The 25,647-nt window shown below is 33.9% G+C and overlaps 2 protein-coding genes across 2 annotated transcripts; one reads left to right on the forward strand and one right to left on the reverse strand.

The window, feature by feature from the left end:
- The first annotated feature begins 3,113 nt into the window (after positions 1-3,113).
- LOC123884227 (ascorbate transporter, chloroplastic-like) lies at positions 3,114-8,628 on the forward strand. Its single transcript, XM_045933290.1, has 11 exons — positions 3,114-3,368; positions 4,384-4,955; positions 5,319-5,426; positions 5,680-5,835; positions 5,951-6,166; positions 6,503-6,712; positions 7,268-7,405; positions 7,511-7,612; positions 7,700-7,765; positions 8,042-8,126; positions 8,206-8,628. The coding sequence occupies exons 1-11, from the start codon at positions 3,314-3,316 to the stop codon at positions 8,301-8,303; spliced, it is 1,806 nt and encodes a 601-aa protein (XP_045789246.1). The 5' UTR covers positions 3,114-3,313; the 3' UTR covers positions 8,304-8,628.
- A 493-nt stretch (positions 8,629-9,121) lies between these two features.
- On the reverse strand, positions 9,122-12,092 carry LOC123884228 (cytochrome P450 86A8-like). Its single transcript, XM_045933291.1, has 2 exons — positions 11,480-12,092; positions 9,122-11,020 (listed from the first exon to the last, which is right to left on the reverse strand). Exon 2 carries the CDS (start codon positions 10,932-10,934, stop codon positions 9,312-9,314), a length of 1,623 nt encoding a protein of 540 aa, XP_045789247.1. The 5' UTR covers positions 10,935-11,020; positions 11,480-12,092; the 3' UTR covers positions 9,122-9,311.
- Positions 12,093-25,647: the final 13,555 nt, after the last annotated feature.

The following is a 25,647-nucleotide window of genomic DNA, read 5'->3' on the forward strand; positions in this document are numbered from 1 at the left end:
TTTTTTGTCAAGCTTCTGGACAAAAAATCAATAGTCAAAAAACAGAAATCTACTTCTCTAAAAATGTCGATCAACAGGTCAGGGAGGACATTTTATATCACACGGGTTATAAACAAATCAATAATATGGACAGGTATTTGGGGGCAAATATTAGTCTATGTAGAGCTTCTAGGGGAAAGTTTAATAACATCATTGACAAAATACAAAACAAGTTGAGTGGATGGAAGCAACAATGTTTGAGCTTTGCAGGCAGACTTACTCTATCTAAATCAGTTTTGAGCACTATACCATACTATCATATGCAGTATGCCAAGCTCCCAAAAAACCTCTGTAATGAGATGAAAAAAATTCAAAGGAGTTTTTTATGGGGAGATACTGACCAATCTCGTAGACCTCATCTAGTTGGATGGGACATTTGTTGTCTCCCCAAGAATGAGGGTGGTCTAGGCATTAAGAGACCTCAACATATGAATGACGCTTTTCTTATGAAAATGCTTTGGAATCTGATCAACAAACCAGACGACCTTTGGTGTAAGGTTCTTTATAATAAGTATGGAAGAAATAAGGACTTGAGGGTAACAATAAGCTCTCAACCCTATGACTCTCCTTTGTGGAAAGCTTTGACAGGTATTTGGGAAAAATTCCAGCAGAATATTGTGTGGCAGTTGGAAGATGGAAACAATATCAACTTCTGGCTGGATAAATGGATCCCGAGTGGAACTTCTTTGCTCTCTGTTACTAATCAAATTATTATTGACATGACTCTTTCTGTGAGGGATGTGCTTACCCCCTCAGGAGCGTGGGATTTTGATTTCCTTACTTCTAATTTACCATCTAATTTTTCTTTTCAGGTTCTTGCTATCCCAGCACCTATGGACATAGACGGGAAAGACACAATTGGTTGGGGAGGGACCAACACTAGGAATTTCACAGTTAAAAGTGCTTATGAGAATCAAAACATTAGAGCTCAACCTATTGAGGGAGATTGGAAGGCCGTGTGGAGTTGGAAAGGACCTCATAGAATTCAAACTTTTATGTGGATGGCGGCTCATGATCGGTTGCTCACTAATTTTCGTAGGAGCAAATGGGGTGTTGGAGCTTCTCCCACATGCTCTAGATGTGACAGAGTCAATAAAACACTTATTCATGTTTTGAGGGATTGCTCTGTTGCAACCGAAACCTAGATAAGGTTAGTCCCTTCAAATCAAATCACTAATTTTTTTCTTCTTCTAATTGCAGTGAATGGATCTTCAAAAACATCAACCTTCAACTGCAAGATATCCAGAATAGGAAGTGGAAAACAATTTTTATGGTGGCGTGCTGGCACATGTGGAAGTGGAGAAACCAAATGATTTTTGAAGATGACTTTCAACGTCCGACTGACCCAACTTACATGATTATCAAGATGGCTGAAGACATAGACAAGTGCAGCCATCATCCTTTGAATATTCGCCAATGTGACACTATTTTCATTGGATGGAAAAAACCTCGAGAAGGGTGGATTAAGCTTAACTGTGATGGAGCCTACAAGTTCTTTGGGTTTAGCTGGTTGTGGTGGACTCTTTCGAAATTTAGATGGCAGATGGATTAAATGATACTCGCGCAAAATAGGAACTTGTGACGCTCTCTCCGCTGAAATATGGGGAATGTACTTGAGAATGCAACTTGGTTGGAGACAAGGTTTCTGCCATCTTCAGGTGGAAAGTGACTCAAAAAGTCTGGTTGATATGATCACGGAGAAAGTTAAATTCAACGGTAATCCGCCTACCTTGGTGCGTCGTATACAAGAACTTTTAAAGTTGGATTGGCAGGTGCAATTCAATCATACTTGGCGAGAGGGAAATAGAAGTGCTGATTGACTGACTAATTTCAGCTTTTCTCTGAATTCTTTTAATATTCATGTTATGGAGACTCCTCCAAATGAGGTTTCGAGTCTTCTTTTTGATGACTTTTCTGGGGCTTGCATGCCTAGAAATTTTCATATAACTCTATAATTCTTTTCTTTTTGGGTGTTAGCCTACTTTTACTTAAAAAAAAAAATTTCTCTCTCTCAGATCCAAATAAACATAATGACAAAGCACTTTTGACGTTCGATAATAGCCATGGTCCATAACCAGAATATTCCAGGCATGAATATGAAAATACCTTCAATTCCTAAAGATTTTTCAAGAATAAAATATATAGGTCACGAAAAAAATATTAACAATAATGACGACACTAAGAATTTTATTCATTTTCTCTATCAAAATAAGAAAAATAATTTTCATTATTTTCTTCAATATATGCACTTTATTCTGACGTTGACAAAACAGTTAATTAATTAAAAAATTGTGACGTTGACAAAACAAGTTAATCACTTAAAAAAAGTAAAAGCGATTTTCAAGTTACTTCCACGTCTAGAGGAAGGGTATCTCAGCAATTATAAATTAATAGGGTCATGCTAAACAGTGCCCCGGGGCACTTGTTAAGCCTACTAAAAAAGGAAATAAATAAAAAAAATAATGATGAGAGAGAATAACTTTATACATTTTAAAGCATTGAATGCACAATTTACGAGATAAAATTTCCATAATTATATCCTTAATCAGTGCCCTGACTCTTTAGCATTTTCCAAATTAATATTTTGTCAAGGATGATGTACCACGTGTCTTACTCTGGATCCTTCCTATCTGTTGTTTATATCGCCAGTAGTACTTCATTTTTAGTATTTCCATTTATGGATTTCATTTTTATTTTTTTATATTTTGTTTGTCTATTCTAATTTTTAATTAGATTTAATTTTGATATCTTATTTTATCACACTTCTAAAAATAGTTTCTACATTTTAAAATTGAACATTTAATTACTCTTTTGATTTTTCAATTTTCACTTACTTAAGAAATTGGTTTTCCTATTTTAAAATCATATATTTTTAGTTTATCGATCAAATTTTTATACTTAAAAATAATGATTTAATGTTATTTTAAATGACTCGACATAAGACTTGAGGACGTAGATTCATCATCGAAATATGATGGAGTTGATTTTGATGGAGTTGATTTTCATTTGATGGAGGGACAATTATATCTTTTTGATTATTATAAATTTATTTATTTATAATTTATATTCAATAAAAAACATGTGGAAAATAAAAAATAAAAAGAAATGAGAAAATAGCTTCGTTTGGAAATATGCCAAACTGGAGAGTTTCTGTGCTTTCTTTGCTTATCCTCTTCCTTCTTCTTTAACTGAAGAGAAAAACAGAGTAACAATTTTAGCTAAGAAACGACGTCGTTTTCTGAACTTTCATCACTAAATTCTCTCCACAGTACCAATGGCTATGAGCGGTTTGATTTCTAACCGCAATTTTGGTTCCTTCGTTACCTCAGGTTCATATTCAATTCTTACTCCTTTTGTTAGTTATAACTAATTACTTGCATTTTGTGAATTATGCATAATTTACTCACAATATTTTGTTACTTGTTACTCATAAATGATTTTTACATATTGTTGAATTTTTTTTCTAGTGTTGTGTAGATTTTATTGGTTAATGAGTTTTGATAGAAAATGGATTTTATGCTTACAAATATAGTAACTATACACTAGCAATGGAAATAAGCACATACATTTAATTTTATGCCTTTATTTGCAATGTAAAGAAATTGTAAAAATTAGTATGTGGCTAGATAGGAAAATATGAATGGAATTCCCGTGACAGAGCTCAGTTGGGAGGAGTCCGGGTTCGAACTCGGGACTCCCCACTTATTCACCTCAAGGGAGTGACTTTCTAGCCATTAGGCTATTGTACCAAAAAATAAAATAAAATATGAATGGACAGTTATGTTTGTTATAGTTATTGTTATTATTATTTATTAAACTGAAATGCATTTTTTTAGTTAAACTATTCATTAAAAAACACTATTTTTTAATTAAATTGAAATGCAAGTGGTCGGGGATTGGTTTCCTGAGGGGAGAACTCACCTTGTATGCCTCACAGGTTCTCCGGTAGAGATTAATCACTACTAAATGGTAGTGAAAACTTGGTAACCGAAAGAAAGTTTTGTTATACCAGTCCCTGAAAAATGAAATTTACCGCATGTCCAAAGAATGTGCATTCTGAAAGTCAATTTAGTTCTTGAGTTAAGATGCTCAAGCACTAATTTGAAAAATTAAACACACTATATTTTTCATGGACTAAATGTAAGTGATGCTTTCTTTAAATCATGTACTAGGATAAGCTTAGATTTTACCCGTATTTTTTACAATTTTGCTCAAGCTTAGTTTTTTTTGAGTAGAAATAAACAATGGTTTTGGTAAGATGAAAGCCTTTTAGCTTGGAATATGTTGATCAGTGACCATGATTGAAAAGTACGAAAGTTTTAGCAATTTTTTTGGTATTGGCAGGAAATTCGTATAGATCACAAAAGGATTTGTCACTTCAAAGAGGGGGGATTTCTGTTTCGGGTGCACCGGTTACACAATATGGTGGCTGGATTGTGAAGGTTCCTCTTTCAAGATGCCAGAATGCAATGCATTCTCATATTGTTTCTTCTTTGGAAGAGAGACTTTCAAAACAAATACAAACATTCGATAACAAAAGGGAGATTTTTTCTCCATTATCCCGACAATCCAGCTGCTGCTCAAACTTCAAATTAAAAGCTTGCAAAAGAAGACATTCTTACCTTTCTTCAGCTCCCTTTAGCAGTAGCTATATCGAACAATTTGGTTTGAGCAAAAGAAAGCACCGACAGCCTGAGGTTGGTAAAGCAAATAAGTTTCGTCTTTGTTACAAGTCTGAGGAGTATGAATTTGCAGAACCAAATATAGATAAGCTGAAATCAACTGAAGTGACCGGTGAAGCCATTCTTTTGGAAGGAAATCTGCATCAAATATCTCCATGGTGGCAGCAGTTTCCTAAGCGTTGGGTTATTGTACTGCTATGTTTTACAGCATTTCTCCTTTGTAATATGGATCGCGTGAGTAACGTTTTCTTTTGTTTATAGTTTCAGTTATTATGCTATTTATATAATCCTGTTTACATTCGACACAATTCAATAGGTACGTTTGGTTTTATCATATTCAATTGATTAACACTGCAGGGTGTTTGGTTGATTGTTAACCTTTTATAGTCGTGGACGTTGGTTGTTAAAAAGAAATATGTCTGCTGAGATTGAAATACTGTTTTCAAGATTCTACTTTTGTTTTACATAAGTTATTATTTAGATTATTTTCTTGAACTATATCCGACGGTTGTTTATATTTAATTAATTGTTTCTAAATTTCTGCAATCTAACTAACCTAGTGTTACTGATATGCTGTACATTTCCATTTTTTTATAGGTCAATATGAGCATAGCAATACTGCCGATGTCTCAAGAGTTCAACTGGAACAGTGCAACAGTTGGCCTCATTCAGTCCTCTTTTTTCTGGGGCTATCTACTTACACAGGTGTAACTGATATACATAAGACCAGTTAACTTAAACTAGAAATTGGTTTCTTACTTTCATATAACAATCCTCTAGTATTTTAAGTATCACTGCCGATTGAACCTGCCATAACCTGTACTGTTCCTAGAAGTATATGCTAGTAGTCTAGCAAGTTCTAATGTTCAAACTTCAAAGTGCATTTTTATTTCGCCCACTGTACGTAAAGCGTGGATTTTATTGCTTTGAAGCTGACAGAATGATTTTTTGGGTTTAGATTGTTGGTGGCATTTGGGCAGACAAAGTTGGTGGGAAGCTAGTACTAGGTTTTGGAGTTATATGGTGGTCAATTGCAACAGTTTTAACTCCTGTTGCTGCAAAACTTGGGCTGCCATATCTGCTTGTTATGCGTGCCTTTATGGGAATCGGAGAGGTTAGTCCATTCGATTGCTGTACTAAACTTGTGATTTGTATATCAGGTTCCTGTAATTGAAATGATATTTGCTTTTATAATTTGACAACACATTTTTCGGATTCTTTGTTTTCAGGGTGTTGCGATGCCTGCAATGAATAATATACTTTCCAAGTGGATTCCAGTATCGGAGAGAAGCAGATCACTTGCGCTAGTATATAGTGGAATGTACCTTGGTTCTGTCACAGGCTTGGCATTCTCGCCTTTTCTAATTCACAAATTCGGGTGGCCATCTGTGTTTTACTCATTTGGATCACTTGGAAGTATCTGGTTTGCATTGTGGTCGAGAAAAGTAAGTCAACTTTCACGGTTTCAATACATCCGCTAATGTATGACACATCTGTTTCTTATCGGAAAAATGTTTGAATAGGAAATCAAGCAGTTCTACTTTGCCAACCATATCATGTTTTGTGCTGATTTGTTATCGACTGTCTCATGAAGTGTTTCATAACATATGATGAAATATATGACTAATAACCAATTCTAAAAGTTATGTTTATGCGAGTTAGTGTTCCCTTGACTGGATGTATGAGTAAATAGGTTATTTTGTACAATATGTTTGGCATTTTACCACGAGGTGTATCAATGTGAGGGGCAATTTGTAATTCCTTATGTTTGGCTCTTCCAGGCATATAGCACGCCAAAAGATGATCCAGATCTTGGGGCGGAAGAGAAAAGGCTCATACTTGGAGGCAGCGTATCAAAAGAACCTGTGACAGTTATTCCTTGGAAATTGATTTTATCGAAAGCACCTGTTTGGGCTTTAATAATCTCTCACTTCTGCCACAATTGGGGAACATTTATTCTGTTAACCTGGATGCCTACATACTACAATCAGGTACTTACCTTTTCAATTTTATTTTAATATTTTTTTTCTGTTATTGAATATTGATCAATGCACATTAGAATATGAATGTTCTTGATGATACTTTCTATAATATCTCAAATATTTTCAAATAGGAATCAAACTATATTGCTTACATCCATCCATAGTATAACTATAAGACTTTAGGTTTTTTATATGAAAGTTGCTAAAGTATATAGAATTTTCTACTTGTGAAGGTGGGGAATACACATCCAACTGTCTGTATAATTCTGCTCCCATTCGCATGAAACTTGTAAAATTTTGTACATTCATTTCCCCATTGTTTTCAATCAAACTGAGCTTCAATTGGCTGCACAGTTTTGTTGATTTATAAAAATGATGTTTGTTATTTTGAATTCCTTGATGTTAAGTTACATCTTACCATCTTCTCTCAACTCTGTTAGGTAGCAGATTACTTTTTATATTACTTGGTAATTTCTTTAAAGATGAGTGAAGGAAATTTACTTCACTCCAACTACTGATAAACAAACAAATTTGATGAATGAACTTTATGGGTTATTTTCTCAGGTTCTGAAGTTCAACCTCACGGAATCGGGGCTCTTATGTGTCCTTCCATGGTTAACCATGGCCATTTTTGCAAATATAGGAGGTTGGATTGCTGACACACTTGTGAGCAAAGGCCTTTCCATAACAACTGTTCGAAAGGCAAGCAAATCATTACTTCTGTAATTTTGTTACTAAATTTTTTCATGCATATTCTAGGCCTTTCCATTACTAAATTTTTCTTCCAATATTTATTTTATTTGGCAGATCATGCAATCAATAGGGTTTCTAGGTCCTGCATTTTTTCTTACACAGTTAAGTCATGTCAGAACACCCGCCATGGCAGTACTGTGCATGGCTTGCAGTCAGGTTTGAACATATACACCTTCCTGAATTCTGATTCCTCAGGTTTTGAATTACTTTGTATTCTTAAACAATCTATTGTTTCTGTTACAGGGATGTGACGCATTCTCACAATCTGGTCTATATTCCAATCACCAAGACATTGGACCACGCTATGCTGTGAGTTAATTTCTTGTACAAATATAGCTTCAGAAACAGAAAGTTCCGTAGTTTTTTAAAAGAAAATAAATATAAAAACCAGAAATAAAGTGACTGATCATGCTATGGTTTTCTTGTTGCACAAGTTAAGTATGGTGACGCTTTATTGTGAGCCGAACTTCTGAGGTTTTTGGCAACACTCAACACCGATGCCAATTGCCAAAATCATTTTACTATCCCTCTGCCCAAGTCAATCAGTTAAAACATATATGAACGCTAACTATTTTAAAATACCAGGGAGTTTTGCTGGGACTATCGAATACGGCAGGAGTGCTTGCCGGTGTCTTTGGTACAGCTGCTACTGGATACATACTCCAACGAGGTAAGAATTCTTCAGCTGTTGCATTCAAAACCTTTTTTCTCGTTGAGGTCGTTCGTTTAAGATCGATTTGTTGTTACAGGTTCATGGAACGATGTATTTAAAGTCTCTGTTGTATTGTACTTAATTGGCACGTTGGTCTGGAATATCTTTTCAACTGGTGAAAAAATTCTCGACTGAAGAATGTTATGACAATGTCAGGGAAGGTCTCTGCTACACTATAGGCCATAGAGATTTTCAAAGAGAGAAATGAAAGGTTGGAACAAAAATCACATGACCAAATATGTCAAGCTGTTTGAAGCATAAAAGCACCATGCCAAAATAGAAGAGAGCCACTATCAATTTTTTTGATCATATAGCTAGCTAGGCCTTAATATTCTTATCAGAAAGAAATCTTGGATTAACATTCCTTGTCCTATGATCTAAATGCTTTCTGTATAGATAGTTTGTGGGTAGTTTCTGCCCTTATAACTTCATTCTAGCATATTTATATTTATACGTAGAATAATACATGTTATTTGACTTACTAACTCTGCTCCATCGTACTCGGCAGAGAAAATAAGGTTGCAGACTCGCAGTTTCCTTCTGATTCAATGCATCTTACCATTGGTTCATGTTATGCATTCAAACAGCTTCTATTGTCAGTCATAGGCAAGGATCCTAGAATCAGAATCTGACTAAGAACTGTGATTTCTAAACTATATAGCTGAATTATAGTGATTTCATAAAATAGAAGAAAAAACACCACCAAAGATGAGTGTAACAAACTTGTTAACATACTATTAGGACATTGAAATTAAATCAAAACTTAAGGTGTTCTTTTGTGAACATCAACATTCAACATTGTTAAATGTGAGTTAACCTCTTACATAATAATGTCTTGAAAGCAATAAAATTAAAATATAATTGTGAAAATAGAGAAGAAATAAAGAATTACAATTGAATATTTGCAAGGATTCTACAAATAAGATGAATTGAAAGAAAGCATGCATCCACCCTACCATAAAAGAAATAAATCCATTGACAATTCTCATATGAATTATAATAAATTTTTATATAACATACCATGAATAAAATATACCCTGTTATTTTTTATTTTTTTCTTCTTTTTTTCCACCCTGTTCTCTCTTCTATAAATTAAAGCCCCAAATGGCTGAATTGTAAATTCTCTTCTTTTGAAACACAACACTAACTTCCATTGCATTTCAAATCATTGGACACTTTCCCCTGAATATCTCCCACCTTTGCATTTTCTATATTTGCAAAAACACCCTTCAAATCCCTGTTGTAAACATTAACCTTGAGCCCATTTTTCATGAACAAGGTGAGTGACATCTTTTGCTCCACCTGGTGGCCGGGAACCACCGCAAGACGGTGGCGGAGCAGAACAGCAGCAGCAATAGACTTCATTTGAAGATATGCCAAATCCTTCCCCAAACAGATTCTAGGGCCAGCATTGAATGCAACAAACTTGAAAGAGTCATGCATGATGAACTTTGTTCCATCCAATGACAACCACCTCTCAGGTCTAAATTCCAAGCAATCCTCACCCCATGTTGACTTTAATCTCCCGGCTGAATATATCGAGTATGTCACCGATGATCCTGCCGGAACAAAAGTTCCATCCGGCAACACATCATCGTTCACCACATGCTTTGAATCCTCTGGCACCGAAGGGTACAACCTTAGTGTCTCCGACAAGGCAGCTTTAAGATAAACCAATTGATCAACTTCTTCAAATCCCAACGGCTCATCCGTCCACTTTTCCATGTCAGTGCCACGTGTCTCCATCAAGACCGTGCAAATCTCGCGTAGGATCTTCTCTTCCACCCTTGGATTTTGAATGACCAACCAGAAAAACCAGCTCAACGCAACCGATGATGTGTCACGTCCAGCTAGGATGAAGTTCAATGCCACATGTTGAAGAAACTTGTCTGAATAAGATTCTTTCTTCCTCATAAACCTAGTCAGCAGGTCATCATGAAGAAGGGACCCATCTTTCTGCTGACTCATCAATTCGACTTTACGCTTCTCAATCACACTTGACAAATGCTCGTCCACAAAACCAAGGCTTCGGCTCAAGCCGACTTCCATACCAAGTCCAAGCCATTTCTTCACCTTCCACAACACCTCAGGTAAAATAAACCGCTGAAGCGTGGCTTCAGTGGCTTTATCAAAAGCGGCTGCAAAGCCGTTTTCAGGCAAACCCGTGGCACATGTTTGCGGGTCTCTCCCAAAAGCCAAACCACAAATATTGTCAAACGTGAGCCGGAGCATCACGTCTTGTAGATCCACCGGCTCACCTTGCACCTCAGCTTTCTTCAAAATTGTGCAAAGCCGGTCCTTAATGGCTCGGCTAACCCATCGAGCCATGGCTTGGCGCAATGTCCGGGTGGTAAATTCCAGCGCGGCTGTTTTACGCTGGAACAACCACGTGTTACCATCAGAGTTAAAGATTCCATCACCCAACAAATCATGAAACACTGCTTGCCACGTCGGACCTTTCGGGTAATTGTCGAACCGGGTCTTCAGTATATGCTCCAAGTTCCTCGGGTCGCACGTGACGGTCACGAGACCTTGCTTCTTAGCTAAAAAAGGGATTGCACAGATGCAGGTCTGGTATGTGCCACCACACGCGCGGAGGTTGTCACAGATCCAATCATGCATACGTTCACAATTTTCGATTAGGCCCGGTAGACTGCCCAATAGTGGCCAGACACGTGGACCTCTCAATGACCGTGAGATGAAAGTGAACCACAATAAGTAAGCTGTAATAGCCGTTAAAATCAATAGAGCCGTACAAGTTTCCATTTTTTTGACCAAAGCCACCAAACACTGTCTTAACCTTTTGTTGTGTAGTATAATGTTGTCACAACCCAAGAATCAAAAGCTCAAACCTACAAGAAAATTCAATCAAAAGTTTAATCTTTTTAAATGGGGTTATAGTAATGTTGTCACAACTCACAACCCAATAATCAAAAACCTAAGTAAACAAGAAAATAATCAAAAGTTTAATCTTTTATCATATATACTATATATATGTGTTTGTTTTGCGCACTGTACTCGTCTTGCGCTCAGTTGCAATATTAATAAAATTTAGCCGTTAAAAAAAAAGAAGTATATACTATATAGTAATGTTGTCAACCCCAGAATCAAAAACTCAAGTCTACTAGAAAATTTCATCAAAAGTTTAATCTTTTTCCATAAATACAAAATGGGGTAGTAATACTAATAATGTTGTAAACCCATGAACCAAAAGGTTGCCTACTAAAAAATTCAATGAAAAGTTTAATTTTTTTACATAAATAAAAAATGGGGTGCTTAGGAAAATGCATGAGAAAGAAATATGTCTTTACCTTCAAGAATTAATGGTTGTGAATGAAGAACACTTTGTTGAGAAGGTTGAGCTATATAGTAAGTAAAAAATTGGTTGAATTGGTTGAATGAAGAAAAGAGGAAAATGTGAGGAAAGAAAGAGTGAGAGAGTGTTATTATTATTATTATTATTATGATGCAATAGAAATGTACAATGTGAGTGTGTTATGGAGAAAGAGATTTATAGGTGAAGAAGTTAATAAGGCCAGACTGGTTTTCTTCACATTACACCGTCTCTTCTTAATCTCATAAGATGTGTCACTATAAATGCTCTGAAAGGTTGTTGAAAAACTTTAAAGATGAAATCACCCCACCTATCTAGAGTATTTTTTTACACTCTAGAAAAATTTGAAAAAAATAAGTGTTTTTTCCTTGTAATTTCTCTCTCTTTCTTTCTAAGAAAATATTATAGAGAAATCAAACAGGGTGTTTAAGTGTGGTAAGCAATGAATGTAGAGAAATAAATGAGAGTAGTTGAGGAACATGGAGAGGGAAGAGAGGAAAAAACTAGCATAAAGTTTTGGGGTCACATACTCAAATATACAAGTATACAACTTTTAGTGTAAGAGTTGTCATCTACTAATATATTATAGTACTAGTAATATATATTCACATTATGTATATATAGTTGGAAAAAAAATAAAATAATATAAGATTAAAATGTTTTGCTATGTGAGGTTTGGTTATAGTTTTGGTGAGCAACCTACCAACAATTTATAACATTTATGTGGTTGAACTGTTTTCTTATCTATATGTATCCATTCCATTTTTCATTCCTTGTAAAATAAGTATATAAAATAGTTTAATTTTCATGCAACTTAAATTTATTTTATTTTTTTACATTGTTAGTAATGTTAAATGGATTTGTATTCTTAAAAGTCAACTCACAAGACGAAATTTTTTCTTCTACCACATATACATGTTCGACGGTCTAATTTTTTTTGATAATGTGAGACTTCAATACAACTTCAATAAACACACTACAAAAAATAATGTGTGTGTGATTTTATTTTATAGTGTAACTGAGTTAGTATAAAAGTCGAATATTATAAATTATCTAACAATTGTGATTGTTGACAATATAAAAACTTTTGTCATTGACAGTGTTAAGAGTTTTACATCGAATGTAAAATGGCCTGATGTAAGATGACTTGAACATGAGTTTATAAATAGACACAATCTTCACTTTATAAAGCGGTTTTGTAAGATTAAATTAAGTCCAACTTTTTTCATTAACAGTGTTAAGAGTCTTACATCAAATGTGAGATGTCCTGAACATAAGTTTATAAGTATAGACAATTTTCACCTTATAATGCGGTTTTATAGAGACAATCCTCAACTTATAAGTCGATTCTGTAAGATTAAATTAGACACAACTTCCAATTATAAGTTGGTATCAAAACCTCTTACAAAATCCGTCGTGCCATATGCTATCAAGTAGTCACAATTCTAAGAAACAATGTACTCCCTCCGGTCTTATTTATAAGTAATAGTTACTTTTTAGATTCATTGAACAACATATGTTCTAGTCTATATCTAAGCTAGATAGTATATCAATTGTTCAATGAATCTAAAAAGTAACTTTTACTTATAAATAAGGCCGGAGGAAGTATATGAATTAAATTCTATAAAAAAAAGTAAGAATTAAATTCTATATAAAATTAGTTGAAAAACAAAATTCAGAACAACAACAGCAGCAATAACAATAATAACAACAATTCTAGGATTCATCACAGTCGGAGAGTTGACCTACCCTGCTCATTTATGATGAGATTTCAATGGCCATATGCCTATATGGTTGGTTTGGGAGCAAAAGTCAAAGCTAAGATAACAGAATAATTCAATACAAACATTGCCTCAAAATTTTGCTCATTTCAATGTAGTTTTCTTCACGAGGAATGTAAAAAATTTATTTTTTTTTATTTTTTTTTATTTTTTTTTGTTTTTTAGCTTATTTTCACCCTCTTAATATCAAAGAAAATGAACCTTGACTTATTCAAACACTAAGAGAGTAAGTAAGACAAGAAAAATATATAAAGTGAGAAGCACACGCTAGAAAGAAAAAATAGTAATCTATAGAAAAATTTAAGTTTTATAAGTTAAGTATGTTTGTTTATGTTTTTTTATACTATATACTAATACAATTGATTAGTATTATGATTACTCTATTATTTAAGAAATCAACTTAATTTATGGTAACTTAGCAAGGTAAAACCTCTAATCTAGAAATTGATTTAAGTGGGTTGAGTAAAAGTTTAAGATATTGAACTTTGAATATCACATTAAGATTATGAGTGAAAGTGATGAGGAAAATGACAAAGACATTGCTATGAAATTAATACATTTAAAACAATATGATTCATTTGATTAAGTTAAAGTGACTTGTGCAATATATATACAATATCATGTTATTTTGATTTTAACATGAGAAAGCAATTTGGCGAAGTTTCTATACAAAAATAAATAAAAATACTGTTCTTGTAAAAACTAAGTAAAATCTAACTATTATTAGACAATGATTGGTGTTAACTACACCACACCTATATAATATCACAAATTACCCTTCTTAAATTGCTAATATTATCACCACATACACGATACACCTATATAATGTATGCATCATACTTAATCTAATTCACTTTTAAGCCTAAGCCTCCATTAATATATCTCTCATAGCTCTTCTCTTATAGATATCATCACCATTCCCCTCTTCATCATTATTCGACAAGAAATAATTTTCATTGTATATGCTGGTTTAAGATATCACATAAATGATGACGTGATATGTTTAGTGAAGAGGGTAAACTAAAATTTGTTAATCTTAGAAATGAGTATTGGGCCTAACTCATCCTTACAAAACCGGCTTGTAAGGTGAGGATTGCCTCTAGTATATAAACACTTAGTCAAGTCATCTCTCAACCGATGTGGGACTCTTAACAGTTAATATTATAGGGGTTAAAATAACAAAATCTTAAGCCAACATATTCAATGAGGGGCTAAAAGAACAAAATTTTAACATTATAAGGAATAATCAAAAAATATATATTACAGGATGGTAAATCAAAATTCCCTTTACAGAGTGTAAACACTATTTAACCCTTGAATTATATATAACACAACTATTTATGGTATGTTTAATTTGGCAAGACAAATTTGTTCATACGTTTAAAAAAGACTTATTTTGGTAACTTTTTTTTTCTCTCGAGATTATAGTTTAATTTGTTACTATTTTATAACTTATTTTGATATATAAGTAAATTTAGTATGTTGATCTTATTTGAAAAAAATTAAATATTAATTAAACATATCTTTTTTATGTTATTTCATATTATTGAGATTTATCAAATGTGAGTTAAGTCCCACATTGGTTGAAAAAGTTGTTGTTGAGCAACATATAAATTAGAGAATCCATATAAACATAATGCCTTAAGGTTTTGAATGAAAGTGTGGTGTCAAAAGTTTGTGTGGTTGCTCTTAGTTCAAGGTGTTGATCCAACCTAGTGAGGCTCCCCCTCAATGGCCGAATAGTGGTATCAGAGTCGATGGTTAGATGATTCCGTGTATCGACAGTCTTCCCGACAAATGTGACCTCTCCCATTGAATGGTGGTGCAAGTGTATGGATAAAAAACAGCTTCCGCTTGAGAGGAAGATTGTTGCGACAAATGTGAGGTGAATTAAGTTCCATCATTGGATATAACTAAGAAAGTAAGTGAGAGATGACCCATAAACTTAATGCTTTAAAGTTTCGGATAAAAATGTGGTGTCCAACTCACTTATGTTTTTGGTCTTAAGGCTAATGTAGATGATTCCCCAAACTCCCCTCATGACCCAACACATATTTTTAACCTAGTTTCACCATTATTTTTACACCAAGCACTACAAATTTCATCAACTACTTATATATGTGCTAAGCTAATTTATAAATTATTCTCTATAAATTCATCCGCCAATTTATCAACAATCCGCTATTTTTTTTTTATCAAACATCAAGAATTTTCCATCTTCTTTTTATGTTTCAACGTTATTAACAATGTCAAGTCTCATTAACTTCTATCTTGTGTGTTCGCATTTTTCTATTACAAAAAACCAAAGTTTTTAGACAAACAAAGCCGACTCTAGTTTTTCTGATAAAGAACTTCCATCTCTTTCCAAGTTCTCTTTCTCATTCATCCATACATCCATCCATCACGGAGAAGGGTAATTTTGGCTATTTCTTACCTTGAATCATCCCTTTACATCTTTTTTTTTTTTTTTTTTTTCTTCTTTTCTTCGTTCTCTCTTCTTTTAATCTAAATAAGTGGCTTTCACGTAGATTAAGTTTTTTCTTTTATTTTTTCTTTTTCTCTCATGATATTATCGTCTAAGTCCGGCGTTGTGTTGTTCGTCATCTTGTGCAGCGTTTGTTTGATTTTCTATATTGTTGTGGTGTTTGTTTGATTCATATTGAAAGATCGACTTCAATCAATTACATATTCAATTAATATTTTGGGCATTAACGATGTTGATTCAGTGGCATAGATTACATTGCGGTCACTCTAATTTAATCATATTATTTGTATGCATTTTATTGTAGTATTTGTTGAATTATGCAAATTCATTGTGTAATCCATGTTCCTAAATCAATTACTTGATGTGCAAGTTAGTTTCAAAGTTAGTTAGTTTGTTGCTTATGTTGCAAGCAACAAACAAGTTAGTTGTTAAGTAGTTAATAACAGTTTTTAGGGAGTTAGTTAGTTTGTTAGAGATGGTTACAAGTTAGTTAGAAGTGTTTGTGATTGCTTAAGTGTAAAGCAATGTGTATAAATGCAAGTGATTGCATTATTGGTGTTTGTAACCCTTTTTCTTGGCCCATTAGTGGAAGAATAAAATTTCTCTTCTCCCTAATCAAATTCATTTTTTTATCATTCCAGTTTTACTTTCATTCTTCTTCTTCTTCCTCTCTCATAGAAAATCAATTCTCCAGTCAATCTATCATTTCTTGCATTTTCTGCAAAACTGTGTTTACTGTGATCTTGCTCATAGGCGTGGCTTGAGCTTGCATAGAGTGTGCGAGTGATTTAAGAATTAGTGTGTGTGTATAGTTCTACTTGTTGCGCCAACATCTGGCATCAAGATCCTGGTTATCACTGCAACCATGGCAACATACAACAATGGTCAATTTCCTGCAAATTTACCAATCTTGGAAGGCAATAATTATGATAGTTGGAGTAAGCAGATGAAGGTTCTGTTCAATTATCAAGATATGATGGATCAAGTGACTAATATGTAGATCCACTGACAGAGGCTGCAACAGAAAATCAAAGAACTCAATACAAAGAGTTGAAGAAGAAAGATTTCAAAGCATTGTTCATTATTCATCAAAGTGTAAGTCCATACATATTTGAGAAGGTTGGTGAATGTGAAACTGAAAAAGAGGCCTGAGATATCTTAGCTGCTGCATATGCTGGTGATCAGAAGGTAAAGAAGGTGAAGTTACAAACCCTAAGAAAGAGAATTTGCACAGCTACAAATGGAGGATAAAGAAACTGTAAGTGATTTCTTTACTAGAGTTGCAAAAATAGTTAATGAAATGAAAGCATGTGGCGAAGCTGTGTCTAGTTCAATGAGAATAGAAAAGATCTTGAGATCATTATCTCCAAGATTTGGCTATGTAGTAGCAACAATAGAGGAATCTATAGATCTTGATAGCATGAAAGTTGAAGAGCTACAAGGATCTTTGGAAGCACGTGAACAAAGGATGAATCAGAGAAACTATGACAAATCCAAAGGTGAAGTTGCTTTACAAGCACAACACAACAATAAAGATAAGAAGGGAAAGGGTAAATGGAATGGAAATAAAGGAAGAGGATGGCACAATAATGCTGGTAACAGAGATAAACCAGAACCTAGTAATGCAAATCAGAAGAATGAGAATCATAGAGGTGGTTTTAATGGAAGGGGTGGAAGAGGTGGCAAGAAAAGATTTGATAAAAGTAACATTCAATGTTACAATTGTCAGAAGTATGGTCACTTTGCTGATGAATTTTGGTCCAAGAAAGAGTCACAAGATGATGAGGCAAAGATAGCTATGCAAGATGATAATGATGATCCTATTATGTTCATGGTGACAACTAAAGAAGATTTGAACTGTGGTGAAGGATGGTACTTGGATTTAGGTTGTTCAACACATATGACATGAAGAAAAAATTGGTTTATTAGCTTCAACCAGTCACACAAGAACAAGGTGAAATTTGCAAATGATAGCACATTGAATTCAGAAGGTGTAGGAGTAGTGTGCATCAAGAGCAAGAATGGTGATGAGGCCTTCATCAATGATGTGCTCTATATACCAGGTATGAAGTGCAATCTTCTTAGCATAGGGCAACTGCTAGAGAAAAATTATAAGATAGTCATAGAAGATAAAATGATGAGACTAATGGATTCAAATAGAAAGTAAATTTTGAAAGCTCCAATGTCAAAAAATAGGACTTTCAAAATTGAACTTAATGTATTAGATCATAAGTGTTTGGCTACAGCAGTAGAGAAAGATTGTTGGACCTGGCATTATAGATTTGGCCATTTGAATTTTAAAGATTTAAACATGATTCATAATAAGCATATGGTATCTGGCTTGCCTAAGATTCAAATTCCAAATGAAGTGTGTGAAGATTGTGTACATTATAAGCAACATAGAGACAATTTCAACAAGAATGTATTGAGTAGAACAAAGTGTGTATTGAAAGTGATCTACTCTGATGTGTCTGGACCAATGCAAGTTGACTCAACAGGTGAAAATAGGTACTTTGTATCATTTGTTGATGATTATAGCAGAAAACTGTGGACTTATCTGATCAACAAGAAAAGTGAATATATGGAGGAGGTGAATATATGTCAAGTGAATTCACTGAATTTTGTGAAGCAGAAGGCATTATTCATGAAGTGATACCGCCCTACACATCTCAACAAAATGGAAGTGCTGAAAGGAGGAACATGACCATAATGAATATGGTGATGCATGCTTAAAGGGAAGCATTTACCAAAGGAACTATGGGGAGCAATGAACACTACTTGTTATGTGCTCAACAGATGCCCCACCAAAAGATTGAACAATGTAACTCCTGAAGAGTGTTGGTTAGGAAACAAACCAAATGTGAGTCATTTGAAAGTGTTTGGATCTATAGCATATAGACAGGTTCCTGATCAGACAAGAAGGAAGCTAGATGCCAAGAGTGAGATGATGATATTGGTTGGATATCATTCTACTGGTGGATACAGACTCTACAATCCTATAAGCAAGTCAATAGTGATTATTAGAGATGTAATCATAGATTAATTGAAAGAATGATACTGGTCAAACAACAAGAAGAAGGACTCAATAAGCATTGTATTTGATGATGAACAAGCAGTGCTAGAAGAAGATGCTAGTGACAATGAACTAAGATGATCAACAAGGGCCAGAGTACCATCAATGAGACTCAATGACTGCATTGTTACAAGAGATAATGAGATCACTACTGAGGGTGATTTAGTTCACTTGGCATTCAATGCAGAAACCGAACCAGTTAACTTTGAAGATGCAGTGAAAGATGAGAAATGGTTAGCTTCTATGAATGAAGAAATTGAGTCAATAGAAAGAAATGATACTTGGAAGTTAGTCAATCTTCCAAATGGTAAGAAAGCAATTGGTGTAAAGTGGGTTTACAAAGTGAAAGTGAATCCAAAAGGTGAAACTATAAGGCATAAAGCAAGATTGGTAGTGAAAGGCTTCTTGCAGAAAGAAGGAATTGATTTTAATGAGATGTTTGCACCAGTTGTTAGAATGGATACAATAAGGTTAGTGACTGCCATAGCACATTACAATAAATGGTCAATGCATCAAATGGATGTAAAGTGTACATTTATGAATGGTCCACTTGAAGAGGAAGTGTATGTGGTTCAACCACCAGGTTTCATAGACAAAGGGAATGAATCAAAGGTATATAAGTTGAACAAAGCACTATATGGACTTAAACAAGCTCCACGAGCTTGGAACAAAAGAATTGACAGATTTTTAAGTGACATTGGATTCAGTAAATGTGTAATTGAACATGGAGTGTATGTGAAGAAATCTACAACAAGTGATATAATCATATTGTGCTTATATGTTGATGACTTGTTGATTACTGGAAGCAATGAGGCTCAAATCAGCAAATTCAAGGTGGACATGATGAGAGAATTTGAAATGACTTACTTAGGTCACATTTCTTATTTCTTAGGAATTGAATTTCAGAAAACTAGTGAAGGCCTAATATTGCATCAGAAGAAATATGCAAGTGAAATTTTGAAGAGGTTTGAAATAATGCAATCCAGCACTCACTCCATCAGAACCTAGACTTCAATTAACAAAAGAGAAAGATGAAAAGGATGTGGATGCAACTGAGTATAGAATACTCATTGGATCATTGAGATACTTGTGCAACACTAGGCCTGATATAGCTTATAGTGTTGGCATAGTCAGTAGATACATAGAGAGGCCTAAGATGTCTCATTTGTCTGTAGCAAAGAGAATCTTAAGGTATATTAAAGGTAGATTGGATTGTGGAATTGTTTTTCAAACACCAGATGCAAGTAGTTATGATTTAATTGGATACACTGATTCAAATTGGTGTGGAGACAAGGATGATAGAAAGTCTACTGCTGGCTACATCTTTCTGTATGGTGGATCACTAATCTCTTGGTGCTCAAGGAAGGAACCAATTGTAGCTCTATCTACTTGTGAATCTGAATACATTGTTGCTTCCTTAAGTGCTTGTCAGGGTGTTTGGTTAAGCAATTTGATTAAAGAGATAAGTGATGTGGAGTGTGATTCAGTGACACTCAAAGTTGATAACATGTCTGCAATCAATCTAGCAAAGAATCCAGTTGCTCATGGCAGGAGTAAACACATAGAAATGAGGTTCGATTACTTAAGAGAGCAAGTAAACAATGGAAAGCTCAAGTTGGAGCATTGCAGGAAAGAGCTGCAAGTTGCAGATGTGGTAACAAAGGCAGTGACAGTTGAAACCTTTGTAAGGTTGAGAAATTTGATGTGCATCAAGTCTTTAGAGAACATGAATTAAGGGGGTGTGTTGAATTGTGCAAATTCATTGTGTAATCCATGTTCCTAAATCAGCTACTTGATGTGCAAGTTAGTTTCAAAGTTAGTTATAGTTTGTTGCTTATGTGGTAAGCAACAAACAAATTAGTTGTTAAGTAGTTAATAACAGTTTTAAGCGAGTTTGTTAGTTTGTTAGAGATGATTACAAGTTAGTTAGAAGTGTGTGTGTGTGATTGCCTAAGTGTAAAGCAATGTGTATAAATGCAAGTGATTGCATTATTGGTGTTTGTAACCCTTTTTCTTGGCCCATTAGTGGAAGATAAAATTTCTCTTCTCCCTAATCAAATTCATTTTCTGATCATTCCTATTTTACTATCATTCTTCTTCTTCCTCTCTCATAGAAAACCAATTCTCCATTCAATCTATCATTTCTTGCTGAGCTTGCACAGAGTGTATGTGATTTGCAGAATTAGTGTATGTGTGTGTATAGTGCTACTTGCTGCGCCAATAGTATTCTATTTTTATTTTATAATCGAATTGTTGTATTCTATTAACTTTGGGTGGTGTGAGTTTATTTGGAAATTCTTTTCTTTATATGAGGTTGTAAGAATGCATGTCTAAAAGCTCGATTTTTTTCAAAAGATATTTATAAAAAAGAAAAGGGAAAAAAAGTAGTAAGAATGCATGTCTAAAAGCTCAATTTTTTTCAAATTCATGCATAAAACACCATGTTTTTTGACAACTGATTTTAGATGTACGTACTATTAAGAATACACATGCAAAAATTCAATGTTCAACCTTGTAAGAAAACACCATGTTTTTGGATACATGTTATACTTAACACATCATAAAATATTTATTGGCTTAACCATTTGATCCCTTACGTTTATTTTAAGTTTTAATTTGGTCTCTTACGTTTAAAAAGTATCAATTTGGTCCCTTAATTACGTTTTCATTAGGTTTCAATTTAGTCATTTTCGTTAATTTTGTCACTGACACCGTTTGAACTATATACGTGTCAGTGTGTCCACGTGTTTGTCTACATATGCAAACTGGTAACCACATGTCACAAAACTGACGGAAAGGACTAACTAATGCAAACGGTAAAAATGTAAGGGGCCAAATTAATACGTTTAAACATAATGAACCAAATTGAAAACTAAAATAAACGTAAAAGACTAAAGGTATAGTTAAGCCATATTTGTTTAACGGTTTTATGAAAACTCATTGATACATACTTTAGCAAGTGTATTAAAATTCGTAAAGTAATAAAATTATTTACAGAGATTGAGATTAATTAAAATTTTATCAATTACATATCTATTTGGATGCTAAGAATTTGATTTGCAAATTGAAAATAATATTGCCTTTAAATTAACGAAGAATAAAAAGTGATCGGGGTATACGTGGGTTGGGTTGAGTTAGATTTGGCCTAATCCGTCATCCAACCTAGTTATTAATGAGTTGGTTTGGGTTGGGTTCGCGGATTGTTAATAAAATTAAAAATACTCAAAATATGTGAATCTGGACCCCCAAAGGTCCAGCACATAACATATAAAAGAGAGTTAGATAACATACTCAAAATATACAAGTGTAAGTAAACGATACTTAAACACTTCATCACAATTCATGCATATTCTAACTCATGCATATACTTCATTAATCACATCTAATTAGGAGTTACAACCTAATTGTACTCACACTTCATTTATAAGCATACATCATCAATCTCATTTAATTATAAGCTACAAGAAGTTATAATCAAATATCAAACATAATCCACAAACATCAAACGTTTCCAATTATGTGTCACATATCAATTATCACCAAAATGTACACATAGCCTAATGCATTCTAATGCCACAATCTTCATGCTATATGTCCCCTAGACATATCTATTGCATGTGGTACCATCTTCTTTATTAGAGTATCTCACCTCTAATATCATTCTTTATCAGATAAATATAATCTGATATCCTTCTTTATTGGAATATCCAATATCACATATAATTCATGAATGCGTGTATGTATTTCATGGTTTCACTCACAATCAATAGCATTAAGCTCTTCATTTATAATGTGGAACACTATCCAACATTTTGTCTTTATTAAGATAACACTATACCTTAATAACCTTCTTTATTAGAATAACATAATTCTAATATCCTTCTTTATTAAGTTGATTAACACCTTAATATACTTCTTTGACATTTTAACAAACATCATCAACACAATCAACAACAATTATATTCCACAAATATAATCAACAATTCATCAACACATCATTATTCATCAACAAGCAATCAATCATGGTTACAAACACTTAATTGCATGTTAGGATACCACTAATCCATGTTACAAGTGCTTAATTACACTTTAAAACATTAACAAAATATGTGCTGTCCAGTACTGGTCGCTTAGCGATGGCATAGCGAGGGCTGGCGAGCATTGTCAGTGCAAGGACAACTTCTGGCGAGCAACAGCGAGCCGGTCGCTTAGCGACGACCTAGCGAGGGCCTCAGGACAGCAACATTCGCCACCTGCTCGCTAAGCGAAGGCCTAGCGAGGGTCTTCTGAGAGCAATGCTTATACTTCGGCTTTTTCACTCCAATTCACCCAAAAATCCCATTTTTCATGTTATAAATCCCAAATAACTTTATCTTCATGTACATAACACATATATAAACATAAAATGACGGATTGATTCTCAGATCTACATCAAATACATCGAAAAATTAATGATTTATCATTTTTACTCAAAAACTCATAAACCACAAAGTTCTTGATCAAACATTTACAAATTCCCAATTTTAACCCACAAAATCGTTCATACTACATGATAAAAGTATATTAAACATGTTATGAACATTCTCTATCATTTTGTTTAAGAAAATCACCCAAAAACCCAAACGAAAATGGGTTGGAGAAAGTTCGGGTACGAAGAAATCGACATTCTCCCCTTTCTCGTATCACCCACGAATATGAAATCTACTCTCTTACCTTGGATCGGTGAAATCTCGAGTCCTCTTCTTGATTCTTCGAGTTTTCCCCTTGCCCTAGCTCTTGCTCTTCCTTCTCTCTTCTTTCTCTTCAAAGTCACAATTGTGACACTTTCTCTCTCCAAGGGACTATAAATAGCGCCCTACTCATGTGCCTCAAGGCCCATCGGGCCTCAAGCCCATTATCTTGGCCCAACTCACGTTAACTCTCACTAACCCGCGCATTAATTAAAGTGCACGATAAATAACTATTCGCCACTAACTTAATTAAAAGTCATTGCAACAATTAATTAAACACTTAAATAGCGAATAATAAAAATCGGATCGTTATAGCCTAAACCATCGCAAAACAAGGCCACTTGTCCACTTACTGCCGGTAAGTTTGAAAAATTTCAAAAAAAAAAAAAAAACAACAAGTTCAAGGCAACAAGTGCACCACTTCTCCCCCTATATATAGGACTCATATTCACTGCTGTCATATATGACACAGTTTCTCACTATTTTAGATCACAACCATTGATTTTAGATTAGACGGTTGTGATCAATCTGTCAGCAATACATCTCATCCATTGATTTTGATCGAACGACAGATATCAGTACTGCGTCAACGCAGTTAATGCGCTAAATCCTTTTCCCTCTATATATACTCCTTCATCATTTTTTTTTTTCATTTCATTTCACCAATCCATTTCCCTCTCTAAGTTTTATCTCACCTTTTTGTTCTTCATCACTCATTGTTCTTTATCGCTTCATCTTTGTTATTGAATATTTTATTTCTAATTTATGTTTTTTATTATTTATTTAAATAAAATACATTTTTTAAAATATTAATAATTATATTTTATAAATTAATAAACAAAATAATTAAAATAAATAATTTTAAAAATAAATATTTTATTTCTAATTTATGTTTTTTATTATATATTAAAAATAGTTTTTTTCTTATTTATTTAAATAAAATATATTTTTTTAAAACATTAATAATTATATTTTATAAATTAATAAACAAAATAATTAAAATAACTAATTTGAAAAATATATATCCAGTTTTGCGACGGTCCAGGCTGTCGGTAAGTTAAAGCGCCATAGACCAATATTTTGCGACGGTCCTGGCAGTTAGTAAGTTCCAGAATCACATCAGCTTCTTTGTGACGGTCGATGCCGTTAGTAAGTTCAGGCCTCATGCTTTGTGACGGTTCAGGCCACCGTAAAGTTTACCAGCGGCCATTTTTGTGGCCGAACTTGGCCGTCAGTAAGTAGTCACTTTATGTATTTACTGGCCATTTTTGGACTTTGTGACGGCTAAAAACCGTCGTTAAGTAGTTGTTTTCTTGTAGTGTCTTGAGAATCAGAAGATTAATAATAATAATAAAATGTATAGATTTAATAAAATAATTACACATAAACAATAGGTAGACGAACAACAAGTTGCGCCGCTAATCCTTTTTGAATAGAAAAACTCAATCTTTAAATAGGGATGAAATGTAGTAGTCTTTTATAATCTTGATTCTAGAAAATGAAATGCATCTGAAAACACTTATTTTTCACAATTCACCAAAATTTGTAACTCTTTCCGAAGCTATGCTAAAACCCTAATGAAAATGTAAAAATTATAGCTTAATTGCTCTTAAATAGGCCTTAAATAATTGTTAAAGATCCGGGGCTCATCGTAATCTCAAACTTAAATTGTTACTTATTCTCAAGAAACACACTTGCACAAATGAAAGTTTTACAGCAAAGTTACAACCTCTTTGAGTAACATCTATTGGGGAGTTCAGATAAGCTCAAGAGAAACATCGGATCAAATGTTCCAGGACCACAAGAGAGAGATGTCACATCTCCACCCAAATCCTTAAGGTATTAGATTAATGAGTCACCTCACTTATACATCTAACATTCTTCTCATTCATAGTGAATGTGGAACTTAACCAACATATAATATTCATATAAATCTAACATTCTTCTCATTCATGCATGAACTAAGTTCAACGAATCAATTATCGAGTCGAGTCTCGAACTCTCTTCGAGTTGGTTCGGTTCATTGTCAGCCCTACTTTTTTAATAAACATGTATTTTTTATGAACAATATATTTT

Source organism: Trifolium pratense, linkage group LG5 (genome assembly GCF_020283565.1).
Source record: "Trifolium pratense cultivar HEN17-A07 linkage group LG5, ARS_RC_1.1, whole genome shotgun sequence".
In the NCBI taxonomy this organism is placed as follows: Eukaryota; Viridiplantae; Streptophyta; class Magnoliopsida; order Fabales; family Fabaceae; genus Trifolium; species Trifolium pratense.

Coding starts and splice junctions, on each gene's coding strand:
- LOC123884228 (XM_045933291.1), bottom strand. CDS start 10,934: ATGGAAACTTGTACGGCTCTATTGATTTTAACGGCTATTACAGCTTAC.
- LOC123884227 (XM_045933290.1), top strand. CDS start 3,314: ATGGCTATGAGCGGTTTGATTTCTAACCGCAATTTTGGTTCCTTCGTT. Junction 7,406..7,510: donor CCATAACAACTGTTCGAAAG/GCAAGCAAATCA, acceptor TTTATTTGGCAG/ATCATGCAATCAATAGGGTT. Junction 7,766..8,041: donor ACATTGGACCACGCTATGCT/GTGAGTTAATTT, acceptor TTAAAATACCAG/GGAGTTTTGCTGGGACTATC.